This window comes from Odontesthes bonariensis, chromosome 8 (assembly GCF_027942865.1).
Source record: "Odontesthes bonariensis isolate fOdoBon6 chromosome 8, fOdoBon6.hap1, whole genome shotgun sequence".
NCBI lineage: Eukaryota > Metazoa > Chordata > Actinopteri > Atheriniformes > Atherinopsidae > Odontesthes > Odontesthes bonariensis.
The window spans coordinates 10,500,959-10,512,847 of record NC_134513.1 but is presented as its reverse complement, the minus strand read 5'-3'; the positions used below and the strand labels follow the sequence as shown (position 1 = coordinate 10,512,847).

The 11,889-nt window shown below is 38.7% G+C and overlaps 1 protein-coding gene across 1 annotated transcript; it reads left to right on the top strand.

Moving 5' to 3' along the window:
* The first annotated feature begins 4,185 nt into the window (after window positions 1–4,185).
* Window positions 4,186–9,846, top strand: kera (keratocan). Its single transcript, XM_075472508.1, has 3 exons — window positions 4,186–4,270; window positions 7,963–8,842; window positions 8,965–9,846. The coding sequence occupies exons 2-3, from the start codon at window positions 7,981–7,983 to the stop codon at window positions 9,132–9,134; spliced, it is 1,032 nt and encodes a 343-aa protein (XP_075328623.1). The 5' UTR covers window positions 4,186–4,270; window positions 7,963–7,980; the 3' UTR covers window positions 9,135–9,846.
* Window positions 9,847–11,889: the final 2,043 nt, after the last annotated feature.

The window sequence follows — 11,889 nt, the reverse complement described above, 5'->3', positions numbered from 1 at the left end:
AATTTATCTATAGAGCCCAGATAATAATTCTTGACTTTGGTTATCCTTGTTCTAATGGAAAAATATCTGCAGCTGGTACATATGTTACCCATAGGGTTACTGTTTTTTCATTTAGAGGCAACAGCAAATGGAAATTTTCATTTATCTAATTTAATATCCACTGCACTACTACGTAGTTTGCCACAGTTTGTATGCATTATTCACAGAGGGTAAACCCTATTGGTTGTGATCATCTAAGTAACACAACTATAAGAGTGGCATTTGTTCTTTTAAGTAAATATCCTTGACAATCTTTAGAAGGATTGGTCTTGAAATTTTATAAATGTTATCACTCATCCATCTCATGATGATCCTGTCATCTGGTCATAATTTCTATCAAAATTATTATTAGTTTTTGTCTAAATAACCACAAAAATACTTAATTCCTTCAGGTTTAACTGTACTTTCGTGCTAATTGGCAAAAGTGCAATGCAGCATGTCTGTTTTGGCATTTACATGGTTGATTTAACACATTGTAGCATTCAAGGTTAAGGTTATCTTTGATTTCAAAAGGTTATTGTTTTTGGTGCTTTCACCTGGCTGTTGATGTCTCAAATAAAAATTATGCTACAATCGTAACTTGAAACCAAAGTAGACATAGAGGGCAAGTGGAAGACAAAAGTAGGTTATTGTGATTGCATATTCTGTAGAGCTGGGGCTAGAGTGAGGAAGAAATTAGCCTTGTTAAATAGAGGGTTTGTTAAAGGGAAAGAGAGCAATGGAGAAAACAGGGAACGGACTTGAGTTATTCAGCTAGATGTCTACAGGGTTTCTTGGGGGAGCAAATAGCTGGAACTGACTGCACTTAAGAAAGACTCAACTCAGGAAGAGTCAGGAAAAGGGTTGACCAGCAAGAATAAAATACTGAAAAGCAAAAATAGATAGATGATTTGGCCCAAGGCATAGCTCACTGAAAGTGTGTATCTTCTGAAAGAGTTAAAGTGGAACGTTTAAGCATTTCTGAGGGTCTTGATTGGAATTCGTTGCAGCTGGTGATCTGATCTAGCACACCTGTTTCCACGCCCACGATTTAACTTGTGGAGAGCTGCTCAGGGAGCAGCACGGGTCACGGAGATGTTGGCTGTGGTTGAACAAAAATAAAAATAAAGGAAATACAAAAGAAAATAATGGTCAAGAAAACATGTGAAGGAGAATTCACTAGAATTTAAGAAAACAACAACTGTGAAAATACAATCTAACTACACTGAAACAAAGCTGTGCATCTGCAGAAGTTGCTGCCATGTGTCTGCTGTTGTGGTCACAGCTTTCGAATATGAAAAATTATGGGAGAGGCAGAAAGTAAATGTGATATAATTCATCAATAGGAGAGGACACCATAAAATAAACCCACCAAACCCTTGACAATTGCAATGCAAACTTGTTCATCCACCTTTTCACAAGGGTGATTTAAAACGTTTTTTTTTGTTATTGTGATCTTAAATATATTCTCACACAGATGCAGACATTTAGACTTCATAGCATGAAATGTATAGGTCTATTAAATAACTTCAATGATGGACAAGTTCTCTGTGGTGCTCCAGTAAACTTTGATAATGACCCAGAGTTCACAAAAGCAGAAGGTTTTTCGTCCCTCTGCCACCGTCTAAAAACATTAATGATAGGTGAATCGGTGACCTAACAATTGACCACAAGAGTGAGTGTGAGCATGAATGTTTGTTGATCAGACTCTATTTCAACACATTTACATAGATGATCATTAGTGGCTTTTATAGATTTCATACTAATTGATTCCAGATGTCTTGCTTCATTCCTGCTATGTGTTTGTAATTAGAGCCAGCAGTAAAAGTCAGTTAAACCTACGTTTGTCCCACTTATGGAAAATAAAGCCAATACCCGTTGATCTGTTCTGAGGTGCTGTAATCACACTTCCTTCTACCTTCAAGCCCTGGAGTAATCTAAAGGTCAGTTTTAACTGTCACTGTTGTAAACTTGATACCAACCGGGATGCAAAAGATTCAGCAGTCTACTCACTGCCACCTCCATTACAACTCATAACATGTTTGCTTTAACAGCTATTTTAACATTTCACTTGTTTTTATACAGTAAGTTATACCGATTCCCAAATTAGAACAATTTCCTCCTCTTCCTCTGGTGTTGCCCTGATTTAAATCCTCAGAGTAGAGCTCTTGCTGCCTGTGTCTAGACAATAAAGTCCTTCATAAAGCCATAAGCCTCAAATCTACTCGCTTGAGACGATGAGTGAAAGTACAATCAGCTGTTGCAGCCTGGCAGCGCAACTCCAATCTCCTTTCAGTCTAGACCATCTCCAGCTGCTCTCTTTATTTGTGTGCACATTCTGTGCTCATCCATCATCACCCTGATCTGTTTTCTAACTTCTCACTGCAGATTTCCTCTCAGTTCACAATTTGTACTTCTCTCTTAGGCTATATCCATCCTAGATATTTCCATTTCTCATTACGTTGTCTCATATATCTTTTAGCATCTGTTTTGTTTTCTCTTTGTCTCTCCCTTGTTTCTGAAAGACATGTCTATTGTTAACCCCATAGTGGCACTACAAGAAAAGTAAGGGGATCAGCAGTCTTCAGAATGCACTATCCTGAAACACTAAGGATTCTATTATCGTAACCATCCCCAACATTACCACACCAAAGACACTTAATGATTTTAGGTCCATTGTACTCACTTTCTTGGTGATGAAATCTTTTGAGAATAGTATCAAGTTTAAGTACACCCACTTCAGTTTGTGTACCGGTCTAAAAGGGATGTGAATGATGCTAATGTCACATACGATTTCATTTATAAAAAAAAATTTTGGGCTTGGTCAAAACGTGCTATGAAATTGCAAGTACTCTCCTGAGTGACCTGACAGACTCGGCATTCTTAAAAAGGCCCAGTCAATTCTGCACCAACCCCTTTTTGGCTGCAGATAAATGTAGGACTAACAGAATAAAAATCTCTTTTGTTCCCACTCCCATCAGCCCTTTGAATAGCTCTGTGAGATATTTGCTGATGTCTTTTATTTTGGTTATGTGAGATTTGTTTTCACGTGCCAGCTGTGCAGCAAATTATCCCTTGGGGATGATAACCTTTGACCTGTTGCCACCCTTAAGACTTGTCTGCTGGAAGAATGGGACAACCAAAATGCCTAATAATAAGAACAATGATAAAGTCTTATTTGGATACCATTTTTCCTAACAAAATTGCATGTCAAAATGCCTTTTAAGTGTTGTCTGAAGAAAGTGGTATAAGCTTCACTGCCCAAACTTTTTTGTAGTGTGCTGCAGGTCCAAAGTTTAATTAAGTTGTTGTAAAAAAAAATATATAAATATATGTATCAAATTGGGTTCATACCCTATGCAATGATTTGGTGTTGCAGATAGTTTGGTCCAGAATCTGAACCAAAGTACAGATTCAGACCAACTGTACTGAGCATAATAATGTCTACTTGCTATTTTGATTTATGTCTTTGTATAGATATTTGTGTTTCAATGGCTTTTGATGAATGTTGGCTGACATAAGCAAATAAACATGCTTGTGCTTGGCGGATGTAATAGCAGTCATAGCAGATTTGCTCATGTTATATTTTTCCATGATTCTATCTGACTTCCTTACCTTTGTTTATCAACTGCAGTCTGAAACTCCTGCAAAGAAAGCAGTGCATTTTAACAATTCTTTTAGCATTTACTTGCATTTAGAAATGCTCCAGAGCCTTTGGTTGTAAAAACATGGAATGCTTTCAATGAAATGTGGGGCGGGTGTGTTAGTAAAAAGCTCTCATGATTCTCACCTGTGAGCCAAATAACACACCCCAAGGCCTGTGAGCTGACACGAACCGTAAACTGGTCATGCACCCATCCCCCAAAGTCATGGGTGAAATGGCTAAGTAAGATGGCTGGCAGCAGGTTGCAGCAAACCGATTACTTCAGTTTCAGCAACAAAAAAAGGAGCAGAAAAAACAACAGACGTGGGGGAAAAAATGCTGTGCTGGCAGAAAGGCATGTGACACAATCTCTGAAGGGACATCCCAACTCACACACAATCGTCCTCCCACCAACAACAAAGGCTCCATCTTCTCTTTTCAACCCATGTACAAGGTGCAGCCTTGGAAGTATCAAACCGACAAGACTATAAGTCTAACCTGGCTAAGTTGCTGCACTGACTAAGGCCAAAAGAGACTGTGGACACACGTCAGAGTGGACCCACGCTCATCTGGCTGCAAACTGACCACTCACACAGCTGAGAGAAACAGGTAAAGATGGTTTGGTCTTTTGTTTTATAATAATTATGTTTGCTTGAAAAATGAGGTGCTGTTCATTTTTCAAGATGACATCTGACTGGATTGATCATACTTTTGATGTGCTTTCCCTTTGCCTGCTCCAAAACAGACTGAAAACACATTAAGCTGAATGCAAATATCATGTGTTTGGATATTTTTCTCATGATAGCCACCTTTTATAGTCAGTTTGAAACCACTCTAACAGCAGGATTACACATTGAAATCAATGATTTTCATCATTTTCAATCATTTGTTTCCACACAACAAACCCTCTATAAAAACATGATAATGATCCATAAACATTGAATCACTCCTTTGTTCTGCATAAAGTAAGGCACTCTTCCAAAACAAGTTTCAAAGTCACGAAGTAGCTTAACCGGAAGCCAATAACTGGAAACAATCCTGCAAACACATGCACTACAAATACAAGCTGTTGTATAACTGAACTAGCTGACTCAGAATAAAAGACCCTGGCAGGAAATTAGCGCTAGCATATACATCTGCATGTGTTTTATTTTAGTCTGTTGGGCAGATACTACTCAGCATTTGTTTTCAGTCAATAGTCAGTGAAGCCCTGACTCACCATTTTCAGCAGCAAATCTTACTTATCTTAATCTTTTTGTTTTGGAATAAGGTTGGAAAGATTCATCATTTTGTTATGAGCGAGTTAGTGTGAGACAGTTTCACTTGCACCAAAACAAAGAAACATTACGATTGAATGAGCTCTTCGGAAATCTTTGGATTTCTTTTTTGGCATTAAAAAACAAAAAAATATTGACTCATTCTTGATATCATCAGCAAATCGCTTATGAGGCAGCTGATTTAGCTGATTTATTGGTAGGAAGTCCAAGTTAAAACATATTCTCACTGTTGAATTCATGCTGTTGGCTGTGTTGCAGACAGATCTGCAGTCAGACAGAGACTTGCATCATGCCAAAAAACATTTCCTTGGGCTAAAAAAGGCAATACTATGATATCAAATTCAACAACATGATTTACATTAAGGATATCAGTAGAAAAAAAAAAAGATTGTTGGCTAAGAATAAGAGTCATTTTGAGCAAATCTAAGCAGCAAAGTTTGTGGACCAAAAAATGGACATGTAATATGTCTCCATTCATCTAAAAAAATCTTTGTCTTTGTACAAATCCAGTATCTGGATGTGTAATTGATCATACAAGATTACAAACATGTGTAGAGTAATTATTACTGTACACAAATATACCAAGGGATACACCAGAGGAGCTCTAATGGGCTTGCATGGCTGATCACAGATAAGTGTGGCTCCTATCCTCTAAAGTGAGCTGGGATCATCCGGTTGCACTCAAGTCTTTGCCGTCATCACAAGATATTGGTGCAGGCTCATGCTCGCAACTTTAAAGGTCACTATTCCTGGCGCTAGCCAGCTCCTGCAAAAACAATTTGCGTGGCCGACCTGCAGTAAAATCTCCTCAGCTTAAGTCTGACCTCTCTCCCATAAAACCATTACCTCTTATGTCTGCAGGAAATATCTTGTACCTTAAACTATGTCATCTTTGTGCTTAATGCTCTACCTAAAGTGCTGAACAACTGGCCTTCCTCCTGAAACACTGAGCTCAGATGCCCTTCAAAAATAAATAGAAACAGATTTAAATAAAGTTACTACATACAATTATACCAACAGGTTACAAATACTCAGGACTATTCTGAAAACACCTTCTGTGTCCCTACTCTATATTTCTTGAAGATTTTTCAACCAAGTACTGATGCTCTGTATCAGTTAAATGTAAATTGACATTAAAAAGACATTGCTAAATTCATGAAAGTACATTTAACAATTGTACTATTCAAAATAATCAGAGCAAGTTTTGCCCTTCCACATTAATCATGTGATTATTTGCTTACAGTTTCGGCAGACATGGCCTCTTGCTGGAACTACTTCAAACTCAAGTCAGCGCATTTGTATATTCGGATATAATCACCGAGTTTATATCACAGTTATACTGACTTGTGTTTGCATGCGTTATGCTCATAACAATGGCAAACATTGTCAGTCTAAGTAGATTACAGTAATTAATCCTGATGACATTGTTGACAACAGAGGCATGGAATTAGCACAAAGGTTGCCAAAGGACATCGGATTTGCAGGTGGAGATAAATCTTGCCATAAAGAGAGGAAGGGTTGTACATGTGGAAATCAGCAAAATAAGAACAGGTACACCTGCATTAAGTGGGCCATGTCTCAAGTGCTGAAAAGGCTTAGCAACTTACACACCTCCTGAAGATTAGGACCTCTGTGGCTAGAGGAATCTGATTGGCCAAGAGGAGCTTTGGTGTCATCCTAAGTGATAGGCTGGCACACGTTGAATGAAACAGCCAGTGGTACAAATACAGGGAGGCGACACTTGCATCCTTGTCATTTGAGACCACGCTTGATAACTCGCTGAAGAAGATCACTGCAAAGGGAAACTTCCGAGAGCTGAAGGTAAGAAAAACTGCTGGAAAAAAGAGATGTCAGTCATGTCTTCAGAAATTTTCCAATGAGGAAGTTCATTCAAACTTTTTTTATTACAATCATCCGTTTCTTATTAGATAAATGCTAATTATAAATGCTGACACTGATGTGTCTTAATGGCAGGGGAGGTAGCTGCTGTTCATCTTACAACTTTAATGATAGTGATAAAGCTCTATGGAATTATATTACTTGCATTTGCGGCACATCTTGCACTCTAAAGCAGGGTCATGAAGCTTTGGCCTCTGTAACCAGAGGCACATCTCTGCAAAGAAGTGATCTGGGATTGTCTTTGAAGTGCTCCCATCTAAGGAAAAGCAGGGAATGAGTTCCAGACAGACATGGAGCGCATCAAGAATTTAAATAAGCACCAGATGGCAACTGACAGAAATCAAGCAGAAGCTTAAGAAATGGATGGAAAGAAGATGTCAGAGCTTACTCCGGATTTCAGTCCTCTTTTTATGCCTCTTTGTCACATAAGTTCTTGTATTAATAATTTTTCATTGATCATTTTAAATTCAATTGCTCTTTCTTTGATCTGTGATCCCTACTAATTGCACATACGGTTATTTGCATGCATCATTGCATCAGCTGTGTAAACCAAAACAAGTGGGAAAAGACATGTGGCAGGCTTTGCCACTTTAACAACTCCCAACAGTTGACATGCAAAGTTCATGACTCAACTTGAAGATTGGCCTAATGCAATTATACTCGAACCAACTCTGCATCCTGTCTCTTGAGCTTTTACCTGCCTTTGACACGTAAAGTAAGGAGAGGGAAGACTTGACAACCTCATTCTGGCAGCTGACCCTGGAGATGAATGATAATGGCATTAGAGGTAGTGTAGGTTACTTATGGTACCGTAGGCTAACTTGGGACACAGTTTCCATTCAGTAACCCTTCGTTGATTTAGTTGTATTTGATGCTTGCTATGAAACTTGTACACTGTTAAAGACAATATGTAGAGTTATACAGCAGACAATGCCTCACTTGTTTACTGTTAGTAATCTCAAGTTGCACATCAGACTCAGAACCTGAAAAGCAATCTATGGGTCACTTGATTGTGGACCTAACATCTTGTCAAAATTACTTTACACTGGATTTCTTACCAATTTTGTACTGTTCTATTCTGCTGTGTTTGACTACATTATAATTCCTTTTACTCCTTCTTTCCAGCCAAGATTAAGCGGTAAAATGGCCCTTCTCCAGAACCTTCTCTGCATCTTGTGCCTGGTAGGACTAGCTGTCAGCCAGGACATGCCTTATGAGGAACTTGTGGCCCAGATCCAAGCCTGCCCTAAAGAATGCCGCTGCCCCCCAAACTTCCCTCGTGCTGTCTACTGTGACAATAGAGGCCTGAAGAGCATCCCCAAAATCCCTCCTTACACATGGTACCTCTATTTGCAGAACAATCTGATCGAAACTCTTCCATCAGATGCCCTGCAGAATGCAACACAGCTGCGCTGGCTGAACCTAAACCGCAACAAAATCCCAAGCGAAGGAGTGGAAGAAAGCGTCCTGAGTCCACTGACACACCTGGCGCACCTGTTCATGGATGACAACCTCCTGTCTTCTGTGCCATCTCCCCTACCAGCCAGTCTGGAGCATCTACGTCTCTCTCGCAATCGTATCTCCAAGATCCCTGCTGGTGTCTTTGCTGGTCTTGATAAGCTTACCCTCCTGGATCTTCAGGGGAATAAGCTGATGGATGATGCTGTGACCGAAGTGAGCCTAAAGGGTCTCAGCAGTCTGGTACAGTTAAATCTCGCCAAGAATCATCTGAGTAGCATGCCTCTTGGATTATCACCCACAATCACCCAGCTTTTCCTTGATAGCAACAGCATTGAGCAGATCCCAGCTGGTTATTTCAAAGATTTGCCCAAAATGGCGTTTCTGAGGCTCAATCACAACAAGCTTGGCAGCGGTGGAGTTCCCAAAGATGTGTTTAATGTCTCCAGTATTTTGGACTTGCAGTTGTCCCACAATCAGCTGACTGAGGTTCCCATTATTTCTTCAGGCCTTGAGCACCTTCACCTCGACCACAACAAGATTACAAGTGAGTCTTAGTGTTGTTTTGTGTAGATGTATTGAGGGAAATCTTGTTTAAGTAGCTCTATGGATGGGGTCTTGATCAAAGAGGCAAGTCTTATAACATTAATTCCCTTTGCTCATTTACAGGCGTGAGTGGTTCCACTGTCTGTCCTGTCTCCGTCGATGCTCTGGATGAGTCACTCAACGAAAGCGTGCCTCGGCTGCGTTACCTCCGTTTGGATGGCAACGAAATTAGCCCACCAATTCCCAGAGATGTCATCACGTGCTTCCGTCTCCTCAGGTCTATCGTCATCTGAATAGAAAATCAACAATATTTTGCATGCAAATTCTAATTCCCCTCAATTAATAGACTTGGATGCTGATGGGACCTGTGAAAGAATACATATTTTTGTGTTTGTGAAACAATCTGATGCTAATTATCAACTTATTTTATTATTGCATCCAGAAAACATCTTTTAATGTGATTCAAATCAAAAAGAAATTATACTGATGGGTTGATGTTTTAATTGTGGAAATCTCCTGTCTGATAGTTGTGCCTTATGTTGATATAGAAATATGTAAAGTTATGTAGAGTTTTGAGCAAAAATGTACAACAATTTAGCATGAGAGAATACGAATATAGCGATAATGTGTATTTATGTTATGTGGAGAGCTTTGAGGACTCAGTGTGAATTTGCCACACTGAGCAGGAGCAGAATCTTTTGAATGCATATGCAAAGTAATTTTTCATTTTTTCTTTGACTACTTTATATTTGTAGGCTTGAAGCCAAAGTCATGGTCACATGTTCTAGGTCTATGTTCTTATTTACATGAAGAAAATTTCTCTAGTTTACAAATATGCATATTTACTGTAGGTAACTTATTTTTATTTAATATTGGGGGAAAATTAGTTGAATCCTGTGAATATTCATGGCCAACATTCCTTAATGTTTTGTACGCAAAAGAAATGTGAATTCTTGTTTAAAAATGCCAAGACACCTTTTAATTCTGGTCATTGTTTTTCTGAATTAACTGGACAGGTGATTTCATTGCTCAAAAATGTCTTCAATGTGAATAAACATTTCTCAGAATGAACATGTCTTCACATGTAATTTTGTGTCTTTTTTATCCAGCATTTTAGATCGTAAAATAGTAGAAAGAAAAGAAAATGGTACTAAAAATAACTATAATAATAAATCAATCACCCAGGATATAGTGTTTTATAACAATTTATTTATAACAACCTTTTGTCTATTATCATCAAATACATAACACTGACAGCAACAGTGAAGTCGCATTAAGTGGACTGTATAGTTAAGACAGAATCAATGTATGTTATGAAATTATTAACATGCATTGATTTACCCCTCATGTTCCCAATCAGGCTCTGGATTTTCATTTTCTTTCCCATTCATCCATTTTCTATACTCACTTAATCCAATTCAGGGTTGTGGTGAGGCTGGAGCCTATCCCAGCTATCACTGGGCAAAGATGGGGGACACACCCTTTCTATCTTGAGTCATGTTTTTTTTAATGTAAACAGCAAGCAAGAAATTTAAGTTAAAATTAAGTAAAGATTTTTAAAAAATCTGCTGGCTTTTAGCTCATTTACAGTAACTTTTATCAACACCACTACAGCACCATCCTATACTGACACAAAGATAGATTTCAAAGAATCATTTAAACCCTATATTGAATTCAAAATAGCACTAAGACACCGTGTCAAATCAGCAACAGATCAGTGACATGACTGGGTATAAAAAGAGAGCATTCCACATAGTTTAAGTCTTTCAGAAGTTAAGAATTGGAGTGGTTCACCATCACACCTGAGAACTGAGATCTACAGTAAATAGTGAATATCAGAAATGGAAAGATTCTGAAAAATAATTCTGTATGCATGGGACTCAGCACTGGTTACTTGAAAGACTGTGGAGACATCATTAATGCTAACCAATATGTACTCTGCCATCCTTTTTTTTTTAATTAAGGCTTTGCCTAATTCAGCAAATCAATGTCAAACCATACTTTACAAGCATTACAACACCCAAGGCATTGCAGAAAAAGTCTGGATACTTAAATAACATCCTAATTTGTCACCAGTTGGAAAATTCTGGCACATAATTATATACAAAGATCAGGTCATCGCTGCACGGTGGTGTGGTGGTTAGCAGTGGTGGTTAGCAGCGTTGCCTCACAGTGAGAGGGTTTCAGGTTCAACTCCCGGCTGGGGCCTTTCTGTGTGGAGTTTGCATGTTCTCCCCGTGTATGTGTGGGTTCTCTCCAGGTACTCCGCTTCCTCCCACTGTCCAAAAACATGCATGTTAGGTTAATGGTTTCTCTAAAAAATTGTCCTCAGGAGTAAGTGTGAGCCTGTGTGTAGTTGTGTGTCCCTGTGATAGCAGCCTGTCCAGGCTGTACCCTGCTTCTCACCCAATGACTGCTGGGATAGGCTCCAGCCCCCCTACGACCCGACCGACGGATTCAGCGGGTATAGAAAATGGATGGATGGGTTTTATTGCTACTATGTACTATTTACGGTATGTAAACCGTTTTATTGTAACAGTGTGGAACTATTTTTGACATGTAGTGGTCAAATTGGAGATAGCACCATCTCAAATGCCTCAATTAGAAAGACCATCTATATCTCTGGACTTTGTAACCTGAGAAAACTGGCAACGTCAGGATCATTCCAATTTCCATCAGGGAAAAGTCACCCCAAAGTATATTTTTCTTTTCAATTTTTGCCCATTTTAAATTTGGTTTGCCTCTGCATGTCTGTTTCTTCGACTGAGATTATTCATGTGTCGTTGCTTGTTCTTTTGTTACATGATAAGTATGATCCTCTCTTTTACAAATGTCTACACTTCAACTTCCACAAACAAAAGAGCATCCACTAATTCCTCCACTTTCGTCTTCTTTGCCACCCACTAAACTGTACTCCACTTTTATGTGTCTTTCATGGTGATAACATTTTTATATTCAAGTGTAAAAGAACCCTTTGGGCAAACAGACAGAAATCTTTCATTTTAAGGAGAAAAGAATATAATAATACATTTAGCAAAGTGATTAGAC

What these genes read in the sequence shown, in the direction of transcription:
- kera (XM_075472508.1), top strand. Translation starts at nt 7,981, where the DNA reads ATGGCCCTTCTCCAGAACCTTCTCTGCATCTTGTGCCTGGTAGGACTA. An exon ending in CGACCACAACAAGATTACAA is followed by an intron (nt 8,843 to 8,964) that starts GTGAGTCTTAGT and finishes GCTCATTTACAG; the next exon opens with GCGTGAGTGGTTCCACTGTC.